At 32.8% G+C, this 27,196-nt stretch overlaps 1 protein-coding gene across 2 annotated transcripts in view; it reads left to right on the plus strand.

Moving 5' to 3' along the window:
* The window catches only part of LOC127553694 (interleukin-3 receptor subunit alpha-like), a 47,459-nt gene extending 21,606 nt beyond the window's left edge, over nt 1-25,853 (plus strand). The window contains exons 4-12 of one of the 2 annotated variants that reach the window (XM_051984605.1): nt 2,607-2,727; nt 2,820-2,949; nt 3,039-3,220; nt 5,170-5,294; nt 8,536-8,562; nt 12,967-13,093; nt 20,935-21,031; nt 23,695-23,777; nt 25,513-25,853. In XM_051984605.1, coding sequence (XP_051840565.1) covers nt 2,607-2,727; nt 2,820-2,949; nt 3,039-3,220; nt 5,170-5,294; nt 8,536-8,562; nt 12,967-13,093; nt 20,935-21,031; nt 23,695-23,752 — 867 coding nt within the window. In that variant the 3' untranslated portion in view covers nt 23,753-23,777; nt 25,513-25,853. The remainder of the gene's footprint in view (nt 1-2,606; nt 2,728-2,819; nt 2,950-3,038; nt 3,221-5,169; nt 5,295-8,535; nt 8,563-12,966; nt 13,094-20,934; nt 21,032-23,694; nt 23,778-25,512) is intronic. The other variant, XR_007951807.1, reaches the window with a different exon arrangement.
* The last annotated feature ends 1,343 nt before the right edge of the window (nt 25,854-27,196 follow it).

Raw genomic sequence — 27,196 nt, forward strand, 5'->3', positions numbered from 1 at the left:
GACTTAAAACCATGAGTTGAATAGGTAGGATATCCCTGGATCCTTTCAGGTATAGCCTGGCTCTAAATTTAGCCCCAGGTTCCACTCCTCAGGAAACACTGAGCATCTTGGAAGAGCAAAGCTTCCAAAAAATGCACACACCCTGGGATGACAGGCAGAAGTAGCCTAGAAGGCATGGCCTTGGGAACTTAGATCCCTCTCCTATCTTGCCCTACATGAAGTGTCCATATCCCTGTTTGCTTTCACTGGTGGTCTTACATCACCAGTTCAATACACTTTTAACTTGTATTGTTGACTATTTGTAATATGAGAAGCCAGGGAGGAAGTTTTCAAAGATCAGATAATTAAGCATACTTCCTTCTCAAGGCAAAGAGGTGATAAACTATTTTAACAGGATTTTGTATACTTTGACATTGTGCTGGATGTTTTTTGCTGAAATTTTTAAAATCTTTTTTTCCCCCCAATTCAGTTAGGGGAGTTAATATGACTGGGAGGTAAAGAAATGAAAAAAAAAAAAGGCATAAATAAAACTTCTTTAAAAAACAAGAAGATACACCCAAAGAAAGAACACTGGGAAATGAATGTAAACTGCTTGCATTTTTGTTTTTCTTCCCAAGTTATTTTTACCTTCTGAATCCAATTCTTCCTGTGCAACAAGAGAAGTGTTCGGTTCTGCACACATATATTGCATCTGGGATATACTGTGCCATATTTAACTTGTATAGGACTGCTTGCCATCTGGGGGAGGGGGTGAAGGGAGGGAGGGGAAAAGTCAGAACAGAAGTGAGTGCAAGGGATAATTTTGTAAAAAAATTACCCAGGCATGTGCTCTGTTAATAAAAAGTTATAATAAAAAAAAAAAAACCAAGCAGAATTTTTAGGGTAAGGTCCTGGTAACTGGGAGGACAAAATCTTCCTAAGAGAACTCATGGCTTCCTAGAGGGGCTGAATTCCTTATGTCATTTTATTCCAATTTGGGATCCTCCTTTGGCTATCTTCAAGGGAAGCACAGTTGACATTCAGTTCAAAGAGAAAAAGGTCATAATCCCTGAAGCCACACATTCACCAATGATTGAATACAGAATCTCTGTATTCTTCTGATCTTCTGATCATATTGAAGGCATATCCTTAAATTACAGTCATTGCCTAGACAATTCCACCTCTGGCTACTCCTTCACTTAAAATTAATAAAAAATAAACATAAAAGAAAGGTGGGCTCCATGCACTCATAGACATTTAGTAGTGGGGCAGGAGATGGGCAGCTTCTTTTAGCTCTCCCTCTTCTACCTCTTTCCCCTTCTCCTGTCCCCTATCTCCACTCCCATCTTGCTTCAGCCACCCCTGCAAAGGAGAAAAGATGGGTTGTCCCTTCTTTATTTAAACTTAGTTTCTATTCAAATGGGAGCTAATTCTAGTGTCAGGAACACTCCAGTTAAGTCCTGACTCATACATACAGGTTGTGTGACTGTGATGAAGTTGGTTGATTTTTCAGTGCTTCAAGGCAACTCACCAAGACTGTATGTTGTAGATTAGGTGCTTAACTACCTTGGTAGAAGAAGTCCCTCAATGGGAGTTCCCCTCGTCAATGAAATCAAAAGTCCCTGGTCCCCAAATTAATCCTTATTATTCACAAATTACTCACATATATACACAGATCACAATTATGAATGAATACATTAAAAAGCATTAGATACGTCCTATGTACAAAACATAGTTGTAAGGTCCAAAAGTACAAATAAAAAAGCATGGCAGTCTCTGCTCTCAGGAAGCTCACATTCTCATTGGGGAGACATTGATATGTCGGTATAAGCCGAATGGGAAGGTCCAAAGAGTTTTAGGGTGCAGAAGTAAAGCAAATGATAATCCATCTTTTTAAATGTCATTTCCATTGACAAAATCATATCCATCTCTGATATTAAATCATTTGACAGCACCAGGGATTTGGATAGTGAGAACTTATTTTTCCAAGTCTAAAGTAGTTATAAATCATGTTTCCATGTTATGATAGAAAAAAGTATTTTATATGCAATCCAATCATTTGGTCTTGAGAGAAGTATTGTGCAGTACACAGTGAAAAATATTGTTTCCATTTTTCACTGAGAAAATTAAAATGTACAGATGTTAAGTAATACAGCACAGGAAGACCTGCATTTAACTCTTGCCTGGACACTTATTAGCTAAGTCACTTCCTTCTGCTTGCCTCAGTTTCATCAAATGTTAAATAGGGATAATAGACTTTACTTTGTGGGATTGTGGCAAAGATCAAATGATTTGTAAATAATGCATGTTATAGTGGCTGGCACATAGTAAGAGCTATATTAATACTTATTCTCCTACCTCTCTCTCTTCTAGTGTCATATACTTAGTCAGTGACTATGCCAGGACTGTAGCCCAGATCTTTTGACTTCTGGGTCCAGTGATCTTACCAGCACAACATGAAGAAAACTTCTGGGAAGCAAGATGGTTTAATTCTCAATGCATATAGAATTGTAGCTTGTCATAAGTTAAAGGGACCTTAGAGAGTATTTAGGCTAATTTCATCATTTTATTTATCCTGTTTCATGATCAATTAGCTAATGATTGTGATTTCTTGTTTTTGTTTTTAGGCAATAAACAACCATAGGTGCAACATGAAAAGTTTTCATACCTGGTGCCAAGGGGTAGACTTTGTAATTGAAGGATTTTCTGGGAAAAGATTTTCAAAAACATTCCATCTTCCCCAAAGAGGTGATATAGAATGTTTAACATATTTTTTGAATTTTTTATCACACTCAAAACTAAAGAAAATAAAATATTTTCTTTCACTTCTATCTTACTAGGAGAAGAAGGGACCACTAAAGAAAATGTATCCTGTGAGATTCATGATGCAAATTTCATGGACTGCAAATGGACAGTGAGGAAAACTCCAGGAGATATCCATTATCAATTTTTTTACTCCCAATCCCCACTGTAAGTTTTGGCTTGGAGGGAAATCCCTTTACAAATCTATCATACAAAGTTTTTTTGGATCTTTCAAAGCAATATTTTGGCTATTTCAGGACTTTTGTGGATAGAGAATGTCCAAATTATAAGACAGATCCTGAAGGCAGACGTGTTGGATGTCATTTTGATAACCTCTCAGGATTCCCAAACCCTTACCCATATCACTTCCTAGTGACTGGAACCAGCAATGGAAGGGAAGTCCAGTGTACTGATGACAACATTTCACTATGGGATATTGGTAAGAATAATTTATGTTTCCTACCCATTTGTGTTAGTGAGACATAGATCATGTTTTTATTTGTAAAGACTGGATGAATGGTTTGGCTTTGTAGCACCTCATAAAATGTACTTCAAGTGGCTCTTCCTGCTTACTCTTGGTTCAATTGAGATAAAATGTGTCTTCCTCATCAATACACCAATTTTTTCTTTTTTATTATTAATAAAGTCTGTCTTGAAAGTTTTTATTACTATATTACCTTCATTTCCAAATAGCTTTTTCCCTCCCCCTTCCCAAAGAACCATCTCCTGTAACAAAGATTTTAAAAGATAGAGTGTGGGGGGATGAGGAAAGTAGTTGAGCAAAATCTAAACACACAACTTATGTTCTTGCAGTTGAGTAGTTTCAATCATATTCATCTCTTTGTGACACCATTTGGAGTTTTCTTGGCAAAGACATTGAAACATTTTCTTCTCCAGCTCATTTTATAAATAAGAAAACAGAGGCAAACTGGGTTAAGTGACTTGCCCAGATTCATATAGCTAGGCCAAATTTGAACTCTGGAAAATGAATCTTCTTGACTCTTGGCCTGTCACTTTATCCAGTGTGCTACCTAACTAACCAACACACTTAATACATATTCTGTTTTGGACAGTACACTCAATATTCCACACATAGTTTCCTACCTTTGTAAACTCAGGAGGGAAACTCATTTTCTGTATCTTTTCTAGAGATGAATGATTATTATAATTACATAATATTACTGTTGTTGTTTCCATTTACATTGTTATGGTCAGTTGGCACCTTCCTGATTCTGCTCACTTCACTTTGTCACTTCAGTTCATATAACTCTTTCCATGTGTCTCTAGTTTTCATAGTGTTAGGAATCAGTAATATTCCATTCCATTTACGTCCCAATTTTATCCTTCCCCAATCAGTGAATATCTACTTCATTCCCAGAACTTTGCTACTACAAAAGGTAATACTATAAATATTTTAAACCATGTGGAACTTCTCCTTCTTCCCCATTTTGGGATACAGGTTTAGCAATGGAATACTTTTTAGTGTGGAGGAAAACAGGAAAAAACATGAAAGGAGAAAGTTGAAATGTGTTCAAATCAGTCAGCAAACAATTTGCACTTTTTTCCATTGAAGTAAATTAGCAATTCATTCATAATTTCCAGTGTTAGAAGTTTCTTTAGAAAAATTAGAAAGTTCCCTGGGGCATTGAAAAATTAAATAAATTGGTTATGATTATGGTTATAATCAAGAGGCAGGTGGGTCATTCAGGGAAGAGAGCACCAGGCCCTTGAAGATCTGAATTCAAATATGGCCTCAGATACTTGCTAGTTGTGTGACCTCAGGCAAGTTATTCAATTCCTTTTTGTTTCACTTCTTTACCTGAAAAATAAGGACCTCCAGGAGAAGGAAATGGCAAACCACTCCTGCTTCTTTGTCAAGAAAATCCCATGGACACAACTGAATAACTATAGCAATGATCACATCACTAATATAAGGGTCTGGAAAGAACAGCAAATATTTATTAAGCACCTACTATATGCAAGGCACAAAACTACAGAAGATAAAAAGATAGAAACAAACAAACAAACAAACTGAGCCCCTATCCTCAAGGAGTTAACTGTTGGAGATATAAAGAAAGGTTTAAACTGTTCCTATTCTTTAGTTATTCACAATCTAATGGGGGAGACTACATATAAACAACTATGTACAAACAAGATACATATAGGATAAACTGGAAATAATAAATAGAGGGAAGATTGTAGCATTAAGGAAGACTGGGAAGCACTCAAAACCTATCATAATGTGATCGCTTCCATTTCCTGTATTCTTACATCACAAGTCTAGTTTCTAACCCTAGGGACTGTGGTAAATAGATACTTTTCAACATATCTCTAAGGAAAGTATTGACTTCTCTATTATCCATCACAATGTTTATGTTTCTATTCCAGAAATATTTAAACCACCAAATGTCACCATAAATTGTACAAACCTTAGATGTAGACTACAGTGGCAGATACCCAAAACAATACAAGTTCAAGGCAATGTCTTTGAATATCAGCTTCAAATTCAAAAGGTAATTTTTTTCTCACTTCTTAAATTATACTTCATGATATATGTTCCTTACATTGTGTATCTTGAAAAATCAATTTACCTCAATCCAACTGTCTTTCTTGTCAGAATAATTCTGTTCCAAAAACTTGCTCCAATCTGAACAATTTTATCTTTTTGTTGTTATTTTCACTTCTGTCTTTTTTTTTTTCCAAATGGAAATCAAGCATCAACAATGAGAAATTAATCCTCGGACAATATAAAAAATATCCTAACAATAAAAAAAAAGTGCAAGAATAGTTATTCTCACCTTATTAAATAACAGGCCATAATATCTCTTCACCAACATTTCCAACCCATCTTCACTTTATTTATTCCAATCTGGTTTTTCTTCTTGCCAAGGTCTTGATTTTTCTCCTTTCCCATATCCAATAGAATTTTGCCCCTTTAATCATTCCTTATTTTTCTGTCATCATAATTCTCTCACCATCCACTGACTCCCTCCCCTCCACCTACAAAAATGCCTAGATATCTCCAGGTCTCTTATTTCTTTCACAATCAAACTCCAAAAAATATGGTCTCATTTTCTCTTCATTTATTTTTCCTTTAAGATCTGGTTTCTAATCCACCTCTACTTTCCATAGTTGCCGGTGTTCTCTTATCAAACAAATCCAATGTTATTTTTTTTCTGTATTCTATTATTTTAGTTGATCTCTGTACAACTTTTGATTCATAGATTACTCTTTGCTCCAGGATGCTTTTCCTTTCATTTATTTCTGATTTTTCTCCTGCTCCTTGTTCTATTTATGATGTCCTACCTATCTATCTACCTATTTGTCCTACCTCAATCCCCTGCTGGGTCATCATCTTTCTCTTAAAGATCAAATACAATTTTCTCAAGGTTCTATTGTGGGGTCTTCTTCCTTTCTGTCCTTCTATGGGTTCTCTCTTGATCATCTCAACAACTCCTATGAGTATATCTTGTTTTTTTTGTTTGTTTGTATACCATTGTTTTCATGTAGTTTCTTTTAGATTGTGAGCACCATGAGAGCAGAGACTGCCTTTTGCTTTTCTTTATCTACTCAGTCCTTAATGTAGGTCATGGAACTTAGTAAAAGTTTGTTGAGTATTTAACCTATTTTGTTGGTCCAAGGAACACCCAGATAAGAAGAGGCTATTTTCTAATGTAGACTGATACTTTCTCTGAAACTTTTAGAGTTTTGGAGAATTGCTTAGTTTTATTTCCTTTTCTTTTTGAAGAAGATATCCTTGTAGAATAATAACAGTTATAATGTTTTCAAATGATTTTATATGCATTATCTCATTTGGTGGTGCTATTATCTTCATTTGTTATTATGTTCATTTTATAGTTGCAGAACCCGAGGTAGGGGAAGTTAAAAAAAAAAAAAAACCATCAAACTTGTCCATGATCATATAGCTAGTAAATAGTTGACACAGGATTCAGATCTTTCTGACTCCAGGTCATGTTTATTATCCACCTACCTATCTCCTTAACCACATTCCAGTTGTAATTCATATCTCACCAAACGCAATGTGATCTCTAGTTTGCTTAATTACCCAGACCTTATACTTTATAAATACAAATTCTAGAAGTCATAGGTTTCCTTCTGGTCTGTATTTTTCCCAGTTATTGTCTATTAATTGCTGGTCTTCTGCATTGATTTTCTTCTTCCTCTGCTGTAAGGGTAAATTTGGGTGACATCTGACTTAGTAAACTTATACTGGCAGCTTTCTTTCCCTCTTTCTCCTCTTGGATAAAGACTTAGACAGCATGGTTATCAAATTTTTAGATGACATGATACTAACATCTTGGATAACAGAAGCAAACTCAAAAAACATCTCATAGGCAAAAATTGTGGACTGAATCTAATAAAATGAAATTTCATATAGGATATGGGAAATAAGTCTAGCAGCAATTCATATGACAGAAAAAAACAAAAAAACCAAACCTGGGTTCTTAAAATAGCAAGCTCAATGTATAAGGCAATATGAGTGAAAAACAAAACAAAACAAACAATGCCAACAGATTCAACTTTAGTCTATGTAAATAGAGAAAATAGTTTCCAGAATGACTCATTATCATATCACATGTAGAATATTGTGTTCATAATTGGAAGCCTCTTTTAGAAAGGACTCTGATAAATTGGATTATACAGAGAATATTGATTAGGATAGGTAAGGGAATATTGAACATGACTCAGGATGATTGGTTGAAGGAACTGGATATGCAAAGATGAGGAAATTCAAGGACAATATGCTAAATGCCTTCTAGGATTTCCTAGATTGATGATAGAATTTAGAGCCAGAAGAATGTTGTCAAAAGGAAGAAGGATGTGAATTGTTCTGTTTGACCCAACAGGTCCCAGTTACAGTATATAAAATAGGTGGAAATTGCTGCTGAAGAAAACAACTGACTCTTTCATTTTAGCCAAATTAATCATTACATTTTTATTAATGTACCAATATTCTGCTAGAAGGAAGCTAGATGGCAGAATGGATGAAATGCTGGCCCTGGAGTCAGAAGGATCTGAGTTCAAATTCAATTTTAGATATTAGCAGTGTGACGATGGGCAAGTCACTTCATCCTGTTTGCTTCAGTTTCCTCATCTATAAAATAAGCTGAGGAAGGAAATGTCAAAACTACTTTATTATCTTTATCAAGAAAACCCCATATGGGATCACAAAGAATTGGACATAACTAATTGTAATTCTGCTTGGAAAGAGAAATAGATACTAGAAAACTGCTAATCAGTCAGAAAAATTCTCCTTCCCAGGCAATTTTGCAACTCACATTTAATCCCCTAATCTTTCTTTCTCCAAATTAATTTTGTACTAGTTTGTCTAGATCTATAAAGTATTCCTTGGTAGTTCAATTGGTATAGCAATAATTCTATAAATTAAAATATTATCATGTTTATTAAATGCATATGATGCAATCAAAATTTAATAATTTCTTGACTTCAAATTCACTGCTCTCTGTATTCTCTGTAGAAGTGAACTTGAAAAGAATGAAAAAGATACCATGGTTAAATCATTTTAATTCACTTTGGGTTTTGGTACAATTGTCCACAGGCAATTATAACTTCAGGATTTTCCCCAGCCTTCCATATTTTCTCATTCCTATTAGAGTTGTATTGGCTGTCCTGAAAATGTGGAAGAAATTAGGGAAATTATTTGCCATGGGGATCAGAATTCAAGCCACTTACTTGTTTTGCTTTTTGTTGTTGTTGTTGTTGCTTTTGCAGATTGCTGACAAGAATTTCTCTGAAGTTGTGAGTATTTTGTCTAACATCACTGAACTTTTGTCTCCAAAACAGTAACAAATCATTCATAGCTATTTCACTTCTATTTATATAACTAACTTAGTTGCATTTATTTAGCATATTAGTTAGAAAATTGTGTCAAAATATAATTGGGTTTTTCTGGATAGCCATAGCCACGTAGATAGAAAATTCCCCTGCAGGGACTTTTCCTTCTCAGGATAACAGAATAAGTAAAGACTTAGAAAGATGCTAAACTTCCACCACTAAGCTTAGACTAACTGAACTCTTATCTCTATATATTTTTTAATGAACACTGGATGTTTATACTGAGTATATCTTCAGCAGATGCAATATCTATGTTATAATTCTTAAGATGATATTGATGTATAGCTACTTTAAAAAAAAATCTTGACTTCACTTTTGGATGCATCCAAAGTGAGGGATGGAGAGGAGGGAGAGACAGAGAGGAAGAAGTAAGAAGTTGATATTAATTATTGAAGTTCCAAATTTCCATTATTGTAAGATCTTCTAAACTTGGCTTAGGTCTTATGGATCTAATAATTAATAATAATTATAGGAAGATTTCCATGAAGTAATTTGCTTTAGCAAAAACTTAAATGAGAAGTTAATTATGAAAAAAATTATATTTGGTAATTAAATGGAGAATAAAAAAGAAAATTACTTTTAAAAGAATTTAATTGTACCTTCATCTTGCCTCTGAATCTTCCAGAGTCATCTTTGTGTTTACTAACTGCCCATAAGGGCATTTTACATCCAAATCTGGTCTCTGGAACATTTAAGGGAATGATGATAAACATGTTATAGCTGCTTTCTTGTGGGGGGATGGATTTATATCCATTATGCATTTTACACTTTTAAATTTAATCCATATCAGAGAGAGAGAGAGAGAGAGAGAGAGAGAAAGAGAGAGAGAGAGAGACAGAAACAGAGACAGAGAGAGACAGAGACAGAGAGAGACAGAGACAGAGAGAGAGACAGAGAGAAAGAGAAAGAGAAGGGGGGAGGGAGAGGGAAAGGGAGAAGGGCACAGGGAAGGAGAAAGAAGGTGGAACAGAGAGGGAAGGAGAGAAGGAGGGAAGGGGGGAAATAGCAGGTGGTTAAAATGAATTACTTTACCTTAAGTTTAAAAGCGTTTGCACATACACACAAAAATCAATGCTGCCAAAATTAGAAGGAAAGAAAGAAATGGGATGCAGGAGAATTCACAGAAAGTTTTTTTGTTAAAGAGTTAATTTCTCAAATATATGTGGAACTGATCCAAATTTAAAAAAAAAAAAGACCATTCTTAAATTGAGAGATGTTCAAAAAATATGAACAAGCAATTAAAAAAATAATTTTTAAATTGCTTTTTAAGTTCCAAATTGTCTTCCTTTTTCCTTCCCTAAATCACACTAGAGAAGGTCAGCATTTCACACACACACACACACACACACACACACACACACACACACACTCACTAACTCCTATGTTTGTATAATATGTAGAATCATATTATGTATATTTACATTTATCAAGTTTTTCTTTGGAGGTAAATAACATCTTCTTTCATAGGTCCTTTTTAATTGATTTGAGTATTTACAATACTTAGAATGATTTGGTTGTTCCTAGTTATTATATAGTTCTCAGTATATTATTCCCAGTATTCAAACAATACTTGTTTTTGTATATGATATTTTCTTGCTTCTACTTATTTTACTTTTCATTATTTCATGCAAATCTTTCCATGCTTTTCTAAAATCAACCTGCTTAATCATTTCTTATTACACAGTAATATTCCATCACAATCATATACCACAACTTGTTTAACCGTTACCCTGCTGATGGAATTCCCTCAATTTCCAGTTCTTTGCCATCAGAAAGAGAACTGCTTCTAATATTTTAGAAATCTAGGTTCTTTTTCTTTTTTCCTTGATCACCTTGGGAAATAAGAAATAGTAGCATTGCTAGGTTAAATGGTTTATAATTCAGTATCTTTTTAATTATAGGCCCAAATTATTCTCTGGAATGGCTAGTTACCTCACAATTCTACCAAAAGGGTATTGGGGTCTCAGCTTTTCTATATGCCCTCTAACATTTGTCTTTTCCCCCTTCTATTATACTAGCCAATCTAATAGGTATAAAATGATACCTTAAAGTTGTTTTAATTTACATTTCTCTAATTAATAATGTTGTAGAACATTTTTACATTATATATATACATATATATATATAACTTTGATTTCTTTATCACAAAAAAACTGCCTACATATATCATTTGACTATCAATTGGTGAATCATTAATATTCTTAAATATTTGCAAATTTCTCTATTTATTTGAAATATGGAACATTTATCCAAGAAGCTATCAATAAAGCTTTCTCCTCCCTCTTCCTACCCCTGTTTACTATTTTCCTTTTGATTTTATTTGTACAAAATCCTTAAAATGTGATGTGATCAAAATTATCTATTTTGCATCAAACAGTGCCCCCTATCTCTTGTTTATTTCAAAATTTTCTTCTATCTGATCTTATAGATTTGATAGGTAATATTCTAAGAATTAGAATTCTTCTAATTTACTTATGATATTTCCATTTCTATATAGATCACATACCCATCTTGGCCTTATCTTTTTAAATGGTATAAGATATTGGTCTACACCCAGTTTTTGCCTGATTTCTTACCAGTTGCCCCATGATTTTTTAATCAAATAGTGTTTTTTTTATCCCCAAAGCTTATTATATCTTTTCATTTCTCAAACACAAGATTACTATAACATTACATTTATATTGTATGTCTACTTTGTTCCTCTGATCTGCCTTTTCATTTTGTAGCCTTGGTAGTTTTGGTAATTGCCACTTTACAATACACTAAGTTGATACTGCTAAATTTCTTTCCTTTAAATTTTTTTGGTTAAGAATTTTCTCACTTTTTTCTAGCTCAATAATTTTTTTTGGTAATTAATTGGGATGGCATTTAATAAGTATATTATTTTAGGTAAAGTTGTCATTTTTGTTCTATTGTCTCTGCCCACCCATAACAATTAGTATTTTTCCAATTATTTGAATATGACTATAAAAAAGTCTGACAATTTTGTTCATGAAGTTCCTGAATTTGTCTTATCAGGTATAGTCCCAAACAATTTATGCTGTTTATAGTTATTTTAAATGATCGCTTATGATTTTCTTGGTAAGGTCTTGTTGGTATATAGACATGCTGATGATTTATGTGGGTTTGTATTATATATTACTACATTGCTAAAGTCAATTAAAAAAATTGCATTTATTTATTCTTTTAAAAATTATTTATTTAAAACTAAATACAAAATAAGAAAAAAGTAGAAGAAAGAAAAAGAAAAAACAAAACAAACTATTGTCATGTGCCCAGCAGAACATCAGAGAGGATTCAAAATACATAACAATAAATTTCCATTCAAGAAAGCATATATGTGGTAATCAAAGACATTAGATTAATGACTGTCCATCTTTGCTTTCTTGTAGATTATTCTTCTGTTCTCTGCTTATTTTAGTTCCCCCCCCTTTTATCCTCCCCACATCCCTCAAGTATGCTATAGTTAAACACAGAAAAACAGACAGACACACTTATACTTTGCTAAAATTATTATTTCATTTAGTTTTTTAACTGACTCTCTAGGACTCTAGGAATGACTAATTGATGCATATGATAGTGAGGAATACTATTGCACTTTGAGAAAAGATGAAGGAGATGTTTGCAGAAAAGCAGGAAAGACTTATGTGAGCTGATGCAATGGGGAGAATCAGGAGAACATTATACACATAGAACAATATTATAAAGATAATCAACTGTGAAAAACTTGGATTCTCAAATCAGAACAATGATCTATGATAATGTCAAAATATTCACAATGAAAAAATGCTATATACCACCACAGAGAGAATCAATGAACTCTGACAGATTAAAACATTTTTAAAAAATCATTTTTCTTGCTTTTTTTTTCCTATCTAGGAAATGACTTCATATGTATAGGCATGACTTCATATGTATCATTGGTATTATATTTTTTGCTTTTTCAATAGATGAGAAAGGGCCTGGAGAAAGGGAGAGAATTTGGAACTGAAAATAAAAATAAATTTTATATGCATTTTCAACACTTTGTCCATCACCTCCTTAAGTCTAGCCAAGCAATCAAATAATCAAGTCTTGATTTGTATAATTTGCTGATTTCTGAAATGTAAATGCTCATATTGAAAATTTAATAATTGACTCTCAGCAAACAAGTTAGAGCTGGCTCCAGCATACCCCTGAATCAAATCCTCTTCCTCCTGGAATAATATAGTTTTTTTTTTCTATATCTACTTCTAGCACCTAGAAGACATTTGTATTGTTGTCAGTGAGTATGTGGACAGATATTTTAAAAATTATTTTATTTTCAAGGTCTTTAATATTAAAAAAACAACAAACTATGACTATGCAATTAGTTATGGAAAATATACTGTGAAAATAAGAACAAGAAAGCTTTTTTATAAAAATTGGAGTGAATGGAGTGAGCCCCAAGAATTTGGTAAGTGTGCTGCTCTTTAATTAATTCTAACACACATGTTGTGGAGGGGGGGATTTGATTGGTATATCTCCCATATGTCTGGCCATAGGAGCCATGGGAAAGGATATATGACTCAAACAGCCAAAGTTCTCAAGCCTAATTTCATGGAAAGTGTTATAATCTAAGCCTTCACACTGTGAGAAACATCAGAACTTATAAAGTGTTGTTCTTGGAGTCAAAAATATCTAGGTTAAGATCCTGCTTTCTACAGTTATTAGCCATGTGATCATGGGCAAATACATGTCTGAGCCTCAGACAAGTCTCTAAGACAACAAATTACAGATGTGAGATGTGATCTTCAGAGATTTAGAACTGAAAGAAACTTTAGAAAAGACCTTATGTATAGAATAAGCAAGGAAATTACTAACAATGTTGCTTACTTTGGAAAAGATAGAATTTCTAGAATTTTATACTTGAAAAATAAGACAAAACCAAAAATACCAAACAAAAACCCCCTCAGATTTAAAAAAAGAAAAAATTCTGAGGCCAAAAAGATTTTTTAAAAAAATGTTAATAAATGTCCCAGATTTTCACAGAGAGGTGACCCTGAAATTGAATCTCCTTTAGTACAGGCACTTCCTTTTTTATACTTTACAAAACTGGGAAAAAGTGAAGTAACTTGTCAAAAGTCAAACATAAGTAGAATCAAAATTTGAACTCAAGACTTTTAACTCCAAATACAATCCATATTCATTATGTTTCAAAATTGTGTACCAGTCTTCTAAACACTAATTTCTTGAATGTAACTATTAATTTAACCATATCTTCTTGTGTAATATACTTTTTTCTTGTAAATATATCTCCCCTTTGAAATATTCTTTGGATTAAGCCACTGATCATTTAATTGCTTTTCCTTCTTTATTTTCTTCTTACTTTTCCCTTACTCAAATAATTGGGAACTTGAACTGTGACTGCTTCTGTTCTTTGGTAATAAAGGCCTATACATACGTAGAGTGCCTCAGATGGCATCTCTCTCTGTGGAAGATGCTAGAGAAGAATTGGCTTTTCTCTTCAAGGAGGAATCTGGGGGGGAGGTGGTTCCATAGGAGGATGGTGATGATAGATAGGAGAATTTCTCCCCTTCCATACACACTATTATCTTATATGTTAATGAATCTGTTATTCCATGATATGGATGTGAAGTGATTGAGGAGAGCAATTTTTAGTTTTAAATGATGTGTTTGATATTTAGTACCAAATGATGAGACTGATGTAGGCACCAAATGCAGGAGTTCAGCCATGTAAAGAATTCACAATGGCCATTCTATTTGTCAAGAGGTGGGTTTATCTAGGAGAAGAGGTTATAGACAAAATGAAGAGATACAATAGAGTTCAGAGAGCATATACCTAGCAAGAAAAGGGGTTTTAACAATTAACAATTACTATGATGACTGGGAAGATCAACTTAGAAGAGGACAAAATACCACATGCAAAATCTCAAAGTGGGATATGAATTGGTCTCAAGGACAAGGAGCCTTCTTGGAAGAGCTCATAAAGGATTTTAAAAGTCAAATAAGAGAAGTAGAAGAAAAATTGGGAAAAGAAATTTAAAGGATGCAAAAAATAGTCCATAGCTTGGAAGAGGTATGACAAAAATTAACTGGAGAACAATTCCTCAAAAATTGTAATTGGCCAAATGCAAAAAAAAAATAACAGTAAAACAAACAAACAAACAAAAAACACTGAAGAAAATAATCTTTTAAAAATAAAAAATAAAATCATTTAAAAAACCCCAAGATTATGAAAAAAAAGTTAACTAACTAGAAAAGGAGATCCAGAGTCTTAAAGAAAAAAATAACTTTTTGAAAATTAGAATTGAGCAGAAAGACAGGAATAGTAAATGCTTTTTTTTTTCAGATCATGCTGCAATAAAAATAACATATAATTAAGGGCCAGGAAAAAAATATACTAAAATTAGTTGGAAATTAAGCAATCTAATCCTGAAGAATGAGTGGGTCAAACAGCAAATCATAGAAACAATTAATAATTTCACCCAAGAGAATGACAATAATGAAACACAGAATTCCCTATACCAATGAAATCATAGGTCGAAGATCAATCCCTATCCTTATTGTCTAGTACAGTTCCTGGCCCATATCTATCTATGGAATGTTTGTTGAATTGAACTTGTTAACACGATTAAAAAATGACCAAAGAGGCACAGCAGCTCTATAATTGATATTAACTCTAAACAAATAAACAAACAAACAAAAAAAAAAAAAACCAGAGAACTCACATAGTTTTATCAAAAACCACAGTTAACTCTAAAAAATAAAGCAAAGCAAAACAAAACAAAACCAAAAGCTAACAATAATTATTAGCAAAAAGCTTTCTTTATTCCATTGTAGTAAGCCTGGGCCTTAGCTCTGGGAAACAAGGTATCTTCTAATAGTACAAACAGAGAAATGATTTGGGCATGGGGACCCTGATAGATTAAATTGGCATGGCAATGCAAGAGTGTATACACTGGCAATTATTAACAAAAATGTGATTGTGGTACAGTTTTTCAATGTAATTCTATACAATGTAATTCTATACATAGAATTTTGGATAAGTCTGGCTATGAGGAGAAAGATAATTTCTTTCTCCATGTTCCTCATGTATCCCATTTATTTCAAGGTAGATCATTTATAGAAACCTTATATAGAACAGCAGAATTAGAAACTCAGTGATTTATTCTTAGTAAATAAATGAAAATTACTTTAGTAAAACCCCATATAGAGCTTCTTTGAGGTCAGGATTTTTTTTTTTTTAATATTTCTTACATCTGAACAAGTGTTCTTTCTACATTGGAGCATAAAATCTGAAAAGGCATAAAAGAAAAAAAAATGTGTAAACATATTTATAAAGGTCCAAAAAGCAAATTAATAGAGTACAGACAGAACTTACAAGTGGTAGGAGAAGATAAGGAAAAGAGATTATCATATAATATGTGATTCAAGGTGACACTAGAGAAATTGTAAAGATTTTGAGCATATAAGTAATATGAGATTTATGCTTTGTATATATGAGTTGTTTTGATTAAATGTAAAATGTAAAGAGTATTTAAATTGATTTTAAGATGAAAAATTTCCCTGAACTTTCTTTCCTATCTCTGAAATTAGTTGACATGGTAGTTGGAAAACAAAAATCTGGGGTTGGGGGGAAGAATCTATGCCTTAGAAAGATTATTCTAGTGCTGTTTGATGAACTAGTTGGAAAAATGAATAAAGGTGGAAGGAGAAGATTTTGGGTTGATATAAAGAAAATGTTCCTAGCAATTAATACCATCCAAAAGTGGTTTTAGCTACTTTGAGAGGCAATAGATTTTCTGTAAATGAAGGCCCTAGAATAGCAGAAGAACATTAATCAGCCTTTTAACTTGTGTCTTCTTCATTGTGAAAAATATACAGTAATACATTTGTTATCTATTTGGCACTACAAAAAAATTCTTGTTTTGACTTAACAGGCTTATTTGATTTCTTTTAATGTTTCTAAATTTCCTATGTAATTTTAAAATGTTTAACATTAGGGAGGAGAGGCAATTAACATGTTAAAATTTGGGGGGGTAAACTGTTTTCATTTGAAGTGATTAATATGGGACTATGGGATTTTCATGAGTATTTTTCATGTTTGGCATGGGGCTTTTGATATAATATGATTTCAAAAGGTATAGTTAAAATAGCTTTTAAGTCCAATAAAAGAAAACAGTATACTATTGGGCTTTCGTGATGGGGAAAGGGAGAAGGGGAAGAAATAATTGCTTTTAGTGACAGGTATAGTTAATGTGGGCATTTTTAATTTCAGTTCTCAAGCATTCATGATTGTAGTAAAAATAGATGCTCTATATTATCATAAATCAAAAATGTGTGCCTGTGTAATACATAGTCTAAACATGCATTCTTTTATTATTGTCAATGGCAAAAGTGTTCTTTAGAGAGGATTCTGGAAAGATGGTAGAGTAAGTCAGAAAATTCCAAGCTCTCCAGATTTCTCCCAGAAACAAAACAAAATTTTACCTCAGGATGAATGTTGACCAGCAAAAACCAAATAAGATTTGGGGAAGAACAGGAGTCCCCCTGGAACAATCAGAGAAGATCCTAAAAAATCTCTAGGATCAAGGTTTGGCTGTGTGAAGGGTAAACGACTACATCCTAGCTCTACTAAAATGGCATACTGGAAGCCCTGGGACTAATGGGTTTGGGAGATAGCTTCAGCTCCAACAACAGGAACTTTTACTTCCCTGACAGTGAAGGGGGCCAATCTTCGCTGTCTGAGAAGATTGAGGGAACCTTTGTTAGTAAGGAATGCCTTGCCCACCTCTGCTGCTGAGATTCTACCTTGGTCAAGAAGGTACCAGAACACACTTAGTGAGTGTAGAAGCAGTGAGATAGGGAAGCTGCTGACTGTAGGAACTTATAGGAGGATGAAATTCTTGATTTGGGGTGTTGGGTTAGAGGAGAGAACTAAAAGAAGACCTGAAATCAGAGGCACCATTCCCACTACTCTAAGATTAGAGACAATTACATTAATAAAAGTTCTTTTTTTTTTTTTTTAAACAGGCAAAAGAGAAAGAACCTAAATATAAAAAGTTACTATTGGAATAGGGAAGATAGAGGTTAATCTTCAAAAGAGGATATTGAAGTAAAAAAATAAAAAGCCTCTTCTCCCAAAGAGTAACCTTTAATGGTTACTTGTCCTAAAAGGATTTATAGAACTCAAAAACTTTAAAAATCAAAATCAAATCTTATGAGAGAGATTGAAGAAAAGCCTAAAAAAAATAAGAACAATCTAAGAAAACAAGACCCATGACTCATGCCAAAACAATTAACAAAAAGCAAGGGCAATGCACAATAAAATGGGGTCAACAAATGCTCTTACTTTCTGCAGATAAAAAAAAAAACATGTATAGCCCACAAACATAAGTCAACCAACTAGAAAAGGAAATCCAGAGTCTTGAGGAAGAAAATGTCTCTTTAAAAATTAGAATTGATCAAGGGGAAGCCAGTGAAGTTTTAAGAAACCAAAAAATATAACAAAACAAAATATAAAAAATGAAAAAATTGCAGAGAATATGAAACATCTTACAAGAAAAACAACAGATCTGAAGAACATATTAAGGAGAAAAAACTTAACTTGAAGGTCATGACCAAAAAAAGAAGCTTGATAAATAACATAAGAAATAATCAAATAAAAATGACCTGAAGTGATGGATAAAACAAAAGGGGAAAGAAGAAATTTTTTTTTTAAATCATTGATCAGTAATTAAAAGAGATCTTACAAGGAAAACATACGGGAACTTTATTGTTAAATTTCGAAACTCCCAGATCAAAGAGAAAATTTTACATGCAAAACCAAAAAACAAACCAAAACAAAAAACAACAAGATATTTTGAAATATAATGGAGCTACAATTAGAGTCACATATGACCTATCAATAGCTATGATAAAAGACCATCAACAAACAAAAGAACTACGGCTGAGGCCAAAAATATCATATACAATAAAATTAAATATGATATTGAATAAAAAAAAAAAAAAGGACATCCAAAATGGTGCCATATTTTCAGCATTGTCTTGCAAACAAACCTAAACCCAAGAGAAAATTTAACATTTAAGAGTCAGGATCAAAGACGAATTTCAAGAGACTCAATAAAGATAAACTATTTATGCTTTATATCTGGAAATGTAAACCTTATCTCTAAGGTTGTCATTAGTAATGAGGTAGTCCAAAGAAAATTAGGGTAGAACTGAATTTGATGTGATTCTAAAACACAAAACCATATGGGAAAAGATAAAAACCATAATTAGGCTCTACAATTGAGGTACAAGAAAAAGAACTGACACAGAAGCATTAGATGAAGGAGGAGGGCTGGAGAATACTTACATTGGGAATGGGCTAGAGAGTGAACAACATATATAAAGAAATAAGAGGGGGAGGGAACAAAATAAGGTGGGATATAGAAGGGATATAGATTAGCTGGAGTGGAATAAGATTCCATGTGGAATGGGAAAGATATATAGAGTGAGGGAAAGGATGAGGGAAGAGGACATGGGAGGGATTCTTGGGATGGGAGAGATTAAATAATAGCATGAAAGTAAAAGTGGAAGAAGTTAGTAGAAGTAAATTAGAAGAGTTAGCATGGATAGGAAATGAGATAATGAATATATAGGTATACATATAGTATATGTGTGTGTGTGTGTATCTATAGACATAAATATAACTGTGCTTAACTGGTAGCCTGCTTGGGGGAAATAGGAGAAAGGAAGGAGGAAAAAAGAAGAAAGTAAAAAATGTACAACAGAAAACAAAAGTGAATCTATATAGAATCAAAAAAAAAAGATGAATAATTTTGAATACATGTTTTATTATTATATATGCTTTCTTAAAATAGAAATTTATAATTATGTATTTTGAATCCTCTCATATGTTCTACTGTGCACATATGTTTTTTCTATTTTATATTCATTTTAAATTAAAAAAAAAGAAAGTGTTCCTTAAAACAGTTTTAATCCAGTCCCTTTACTCTAGAGAAAAGAAGTGTTTTTCTATTACTTGTAAAATTACTTTTAATTCCCTTACATTATTTTTGCTATTGTTATTTTACTTGTATTTAAACAGTTCGAGCTATCATAGTCACTGTATAACAAATATGGTAGTAAAACAATAAAAATCTTTTCTAATTTTTTTAAACTTTTATGATTAAAAAAAATTGCTTAGCAAGTATGCATTCCAAAAAATAATAAATAGGGAAATAAATAAGGAAAAAAATTGGGAATGCATGTTCTTATCATCTGGAAAATCCAAAAATTCTTGTTCCTTCCTTCAGATCAGTCTGATTTTTTTTTCTTTTTCTGTTATGGAGTGCTGCTATAATACAATATACATATATTTTATGATTTCTGCTGTCTATGTATGTCATCTGCTGGTCTATGTATATCTGCAGTTTCTACAAAACTCCCCCAAAGTTACTATTTAATTTCTTATGCTGACCCAAGATATATTGAAATCAGAATTGGGGAAAGTCAAGATGTAAGTGTAACTGTAATTCAAGATTATGATTAGTTTTGTTTAATGTCCTGTGGAAAGAATGGTCAAAGAGACTGTGTCATTGGAAGTAGTTAGGACTCTGTGATCAAGCCTTCTCCTCCCTCCCCCAAGTAAAAAAGGAGAAATGGAAAAAAAGTTTTAAGGTGAAAGCAGATTGGTTGCAGACATTCCAGAGAATTTGGGGAAAGGATGGGCACCCTTAGAGCAGAGGTGGATGCAAAAAATATGGAGAATAGATTTTGGATGATGACAGCCAAGGGATTAAAAATTACTAGAATGAGGAGAATACGATATATTAGGAGTTTATTAATCATTGAGAAATGAGCATGGGTTGGACTAATTGAAACCCTTAACTCTAAGACTCTGTGAAACATGGTGTAATAGAAAGAGAGGTGCATTGGGACCTAGCAGACCTGGGTTCAAATCTTAGCTCTGTCCATTGCTAGCTGATATTAATTAAATGTCTAATCATTTCTTCACATAAAAAATGAAGGATTGGATTAGATTTCCAAAGTTCTAATAGTATGTGACTGTAAGCTTTCTTATCCCATGAAAATTAACAGAGGGTTTATTGCTAGCAGGGTCAGATAGGATCTGCTAAGCCAAGTAAACAGTTTCCATGACACAAAACCACCAGATGTATGGCAGGTCTCATAGACTATTGGCGTTTCCTGCTCAAATCTTTAAACTGAACAAATTACAAGTTACCTCACAGGAAACAAGAGAAGTTTGAGATTAGCACTTGTTATAATCTAATATTCTTATTCTATCAGGTGACGAAGTCCGTAAAGATAATTCTCTGCCTGTAATCATGTCACTTCTGGGAATAGCCTTCACTATGCTGCTCATTATGGGATATCTCTGTAAAAGGTGAAATAAGTTGTTGTTGTGTAGCTCTTATACACTTCAGGATATTATTGCCAATAGTATTTATTTTGTATATAACTATGGATATATTTTCTCCTCTGAGAGAATGCAAATTCCTTGAGGGCAGAGATGGATTCATTTTCATCATCATTTCCCTAGTACTAAGAGCAGTGCCTAGAACATAGTAGGCAATTCATAAATGCTTGTTAGTTAAATGATTGAAAAACATCAACCATGTAGCAAATTGATTTATAGGTAGCACCTTGTATCGCCTCAGTGATGAACCCCCCAAAACTAAGCCAGGTCCAAGACACAGCAAACTATTATCTCTAACAACATTTATTGAGAAATAGCAATACTTTCTATAAATTTCATTCCCATAGTTTATGCAAATCACCATCTTGGGAATTTGTTAGCAAACCTTTCCTTTTTTTAATTTTTTGACATTTTGTCTGGAATACAGCAGGCATTTAATTGATGTTGAATAAAAGAATTAATTAAAGTGAACCACTCACATAATTGCAACTTGTAATTCAAATCCTTATCCATACAGAAGCCCAAGGACTAATAACTGCTCTGAGGGTTTAGGATTTCCCTCTAAACTCAGAGTTGTTCAATTATTTTTCAGTCATGTCTGACTCTTCATGACTCCTTTGAGGTTTTTTGTTTTTGTTTTTGTTTTTGTTTTTTTGTTTTTTGTTTTTTTGGTAAAGATGCAGGAATGGTTTGTCATTTCCTTCTTCAGTCCATTTTTGATGAGGAAATTGAGGCAAACAGGATTAAATCACTTGGCTAGGTTCAAAGAGCTAGTGTCTGAAGGCAAATTTGGACTCAGGAAGATGAGTCTTTCTAACTCCAGGCCTGCCACTCTATTCACTCTACCTCTTAGCTGCTCTGAACCTTGCAAGTTCCCTTTACTAGCTCAAAGTAAACAATGACATTTGCATTGACACCCCATTAAACATGACCTCGATTCCATTCTTTTCCTCCATGTTGCTAATGAACTAAAGTGAATAAATGACAACTTTGAGGATGCTAGTTTGCTGACTTCAAAAGAGACAAATTATATGATCTAATTAAATGCTTTTTTTTTTTTTTGGATTTGTCATAATCTTTACCAAAATAATGTTGAATTGTGAAGTTTAGTCTTTAGTCAAATTTAATTTTTAAAAACAGTTGAGAAATCCATACTCGTCAGCACTAATGGAACTCATTGGTTCTCTGAAATCAACATGGTATCACTATGCCTTACCATAAGCTGCTCTCCATGCCTGCAATGCCTTCTCCCATCATCTCCTCCTTTTGGAATCCTTATTTTCTTTCAAGGCTTAGTTCAAGCATAACTTCCTACATGCAAATCTTTTACAGACACCAGGACTCTCCCCCCAGTATGTTTTATTCTCTTCCATCAAAATGATCTTGTATTTATTGCATTAATGAAATATTTCCATAACTCTTTGGGAATATGTCTTTTAAACTTTAGGAACTAACTAAGACTTCATACATAGTAGGTTCTTATTGAATGTTGAACTGAATGGCACAGTTCAACTTATTCCATTATTCCTTCATCCAAATGAGGAAAGGGAATGATTAAAAATTTCTTTTAATTACTTTTAGATGCACTCATGAAAACAATTGTATAATACTTCTATACCTCATGGGGATAGCTATCAATTTGGAAAAAAATAGAAGGCCCTCAATGAATCTAATTAAGTGACCTACATCAGGAGCAATCAGCAAGAAAATTTCATTCAATAATCAGAAAGCTATGTGATAAGAATTCTAACTTGTTTTTTTATAGAACAGTAGGAAATACAATAATTCAAGCTAATGTCTTTATGTAACAGGGATCCCTGTCATATTTGAAAAAATCCCTGAAAAAAAACCAACCCTTCCATTATGAGAATAAGTGGAAAATTTTTCAGGAGAGAGAAATTCTATCTAGCATTCAAACTGAGAAGTCTGTAAGGTATCCCTAGGGAGTTGGGACTATCGAAAGAGTAAAACCGGTCTCTCTTTTTCTCACACACCATATGCCATTGTCTCTGTGTCTTTGTACTGGATATTCCTATACATATTTGCACTCAACTAATCTTTACTTCACACAAAATTCTTCTCTTCCTTTCTTGATCTCCTCCACATTGTTAGTGCCTTTTTCAACTACCTTAACTTCAACTATTTTGTATTTGTTTTTATTTAATTTGTATATTTTTAAATGATGTGTCCCCAAAGTCTTAATGAAGGTTTACTCTTTGCGGATAAATAATTTATTGTCCTCTTGTTCTCCACCCATTAGAATGCAAGCTCATTGCAAAAAGGATTGTATCATTCTTTGTCTTTGACAAAGGGAGACTAAAATAGTGCTTGGTACATAGTAGGTGATTAATAAATGTTAATTGAATAGAGTTTAAAATGAACATATTCATTATTAGGAGGATGGGCAGAACTATGCTTTGCTATTAGTGGTAAGATACTTATAGCCTGAGGTCACTGAGGCAAGGAAAAAAGTACACTTTAAGGAGGCTCAGGTTTGGCTCAGGTTTTTAATCAGTTATAAATCCAAATAAAGTGCAATCCTTTAGGGGCCTGCCCCTCCCTTCATGTTATTTTGTGCTCATTTTGTGTGATTGTTATTCACAGCTTTACATTTACTTTCCTTTTTCAAGGTATTATGTGCTTCAAAAAATAATTCCTACTGTCTTCTATATTAGGAGACCAAGTTAGTGATAATTTTTATAAATATCTCAAGGTAAGTTGTATTGCTATAATTTTACAGAACTGGTTTTAAGGAATGTGTGATTTTGTGTGTATAAGTGTATCTCTCTCTCTCTCTCTCTTTCTCTCTCTCTCTCTCTCTCTCTCTGTATCTAAGTTAGAAGGCATCAAGGTCATCCACTGCATGTTGAGTCATCATTGGTCATTTTGACTCTGTCCTGCTGCTGGACAGTGATGACTTTAGAAGAAAGAGTAAAACTGATGAATTTGTGCAAGTCTCCCTCATTTAAGGCCCATTTATGCATGAATTAAAAGATATCCCTCAAATATTCATATGGATTATTTGTGTGCAACATGTGGCAGAGCACTTTGAGCTCATATTGGTCTGCTCAGCCACAATCAGTCAGGCACACTCTAATTTCACTCTTACATAGTGATGTCATTTTTATCCTCTTCAACAGTGGGCAACAGCCAACCAACTAACCAAGTTCCCTGTATTTCCCAAACTCACAATTATAGGGTCTAGGAGATAGTGGAGAACAGATGTATAGAAATTCTAAAAACTATTTAATTATAGTTTAATTTTGAAGGAGTATGTTATTCTCCTTCCAAGGATTTTACCACTGTTCTTAACATAGTTGGGCTTCCCTCTTCTTTTAAATCATTTCATGTCATCGTTGCTTACCTCCCTTCCTTATTAATAAGTTTGAGTTTTCCTAGATAAAAAATAGTGTAGCTGGCATGTACTCTTGGGCAAGTCACAAAACAGCCTGAATTTCTTCATCTACAAATTAGGGATAATTTTAGATATCTTATTAACTTTTAATTTATTAAATTTTAACTCTCAACTAATCCATTAACTTTTACCAATGAGATATTTGTTTCTATATTCCTATACATATTTGCACTCAACTAATCTTTACTTCACACAAAATTCTTCTCTTCCTTTCTTGATCTCCTCCACATTGTTAGTGCCTTTTTCAACTACCTTAACTTCAACTATTTTGTATTTGTTTTTATTTAATTTGTATATTTTTAAATGATGTGTCCCCAAAGTCTTAATGAAGGTTTACTCTTTGCGGATAAATAATTTATTGTCCTCTTGTTCTCCACCCATTAGAATGCAAGCTCATTGCAAAAAGGATTGTATCATTCTTTGTCTTTGACAAAGGGAGACTAAAATAGTGCTTGGTACATAGTAGGTGATTAATAAATGTTAATTGAATAGAGTTTAAAATGAACATATTCATTATTAGGAGGATGGGCAGAACTATGCTTTGCTATTAGTGGTAAGATACTTATAGCCTGAGGTCACTGAGGCAAGGAAAAAAGTACACTTTAAGGAGGCTCAGGTTTGGCTCAGGTTTTTAATCAGTTATAAATCCAAATAAAGTGCAATCCTTTAGGGGCCTGCCCCTCCCTTCATGTTATTTTGTGCTCATTTTGTGTGATTGTTATTCACAGCTTTACATTTACTTTCCTTTTTCAAGGTATTATGTGCTTCAAAAAATAATTCCTACTGTCTTCTATATTAGGAGACCAAATTAGGGATAATTTTAGATATCTTATTAACTTTTAATTTATTAAATTTTAACTCTCAACTAATCCATTAACTTTTACCAATGAGATATTTGTTTCTATATTCCTATACATTGATTTTTATTCATTTTCCATTTCTGTCTTATACTTTTATAAAAAAAAATAATAAAGTTGATTGATACACAAAAAAATTTAATCAGGTATCCTTTTTTGTCTTTTTCTTTCCTTAGGTGATCTGGGAAGAAAATAAAATGTTTCCAGAAAAAATGTAAAATTGAAGAGATTATAGATCATGGGGGGAAAAAAATCAAACTGAGCATAAAATTAAACAAGATGTTTCATTGGATAATGTTCTTAGAAGTTTATTTTCTGCTTTTTTCTAATTTCTATTTTTTTCTAAATAATATTATAGTTACACACAGGAAGACTGTATTGATAAATATTTAACAGTTGGTTCTTTGGGGAGAAAATAATGTACTCAAGACATACTTTTAAGTTACATCTGTATTGTTATCATTTTTTCATCACTTTATTAATTGTAGACCACCAATAAAATAATATTGAACTCCAATTGGTAGTGTTTGCTCATTTCTAAATTGTAAATGCTTAAATAGAAATTTTATTCTATTTTACCTAGTAGTATTTTATTTTTATTATATGTGAAATGGTTTTCATTATTCATTTTTGTAAGATTTGAATTCCCATTTTTTCTTCCTCCCTTCACCTCTCTATTCCCCAATACAACAAGCAATCTGATATACGTTAAACATGTACAATTCTTTTAAATATATTTCCATATTTGTCATGTTGTGCAAGAAAAATTAGAAGAAGAGAAAAACCACAAGAAAGAAAAAAAATCAAACTGAGCATAAAATTAAACAAGATGTTTCATTGGATAATGTTCTTAGAAGTTTATTTTCTGCTTTTTTCTAATTTCTATTTTTTTCTAAATAATATTATAGTTACACACAGGAAGACTGTATTGATAAATATTTAACAGTTGGTTCTTTGGGGAGAAAATAATGTACTCAAGACATACTTTTAAGTTACATCTGTATTGTTATCATTTTTTCATCACTTTATTAATTGTAGACCACCAATAAAATAATATTGAACTCCAATTGGTAGTGTTTGCTCATTTCTAAATTGTAAATGCTTAAATAGAAATTTTATTCTATTTTACCTAGTAGTATTTTATTTTTATTATATGTGAAATGGTTTTCATTATTCATTTTTGTAAGATTTGAATTCCCATTTTTTCTTCCTCCCTTCACCTCTCTATTCCCCAATACAACAAGCAATCTGATATACGTTAAACATGTACAATTCTTTTAAATATATTTCCATATTTGTCATGTTGTGCAAGAAAAATTAGAAGAAGAGAAAAACCACAAGAAAGAAAAAAAATCAAACAAAAAAGGTGGAAATAGTATGCTTTTTTTATGTATTCAGTTCTCTTAGTTCTTACTCTGGATGCAAATTTCTGATAGAATTGTCTTTGATCCCTGTATTGCTGAGAAGAGCTAAGTCTATGATAGTTCATCATCACACAATATTTCTACTGTTAAGCAGAAAGCTTAACAATTGGAATTTTAAGAATGCAGGCATGCATAATCAATCACCTGCCCAACCAAGGGAATGGAATATGATCGTGACAAAAAGCTCCAATTCAGGAACTAAAGCTGGAGATATAAATATTCCAAGGAAGACACTGATCAGTATTAAAAATTATTATACATATGAGATCTCTCATTTGAGGGGAGCCCCTCTTGAAAGACTAACAACATAACTAATAATACACACTCAAAGGAAGAAATGCACTTTCTACAAAGAATACATGAATACCTAGAAGATATGAAGAAAACAAAGTGAAAGATATAGAGACAAAAAATTTAAAGAGAACAAAGACCTCAC

This window comes from Antechinus flavipes, chromosome 3, assembly GCF_016432865.1.
Source record: "Antechinus flavipes isolate AdamAnt ecotype Samford, QLD, Australia chromosome 3, AdamAnt_v2, whole genome shotgun sequence".
In the NCBI taxonomy this organism is placed as follows: Eukaryota; Metazoa; Chordata; class Mammalia; order Dasyuromorphia; family Dasyuridae; genus Antechinus; species Antechinus flavipes.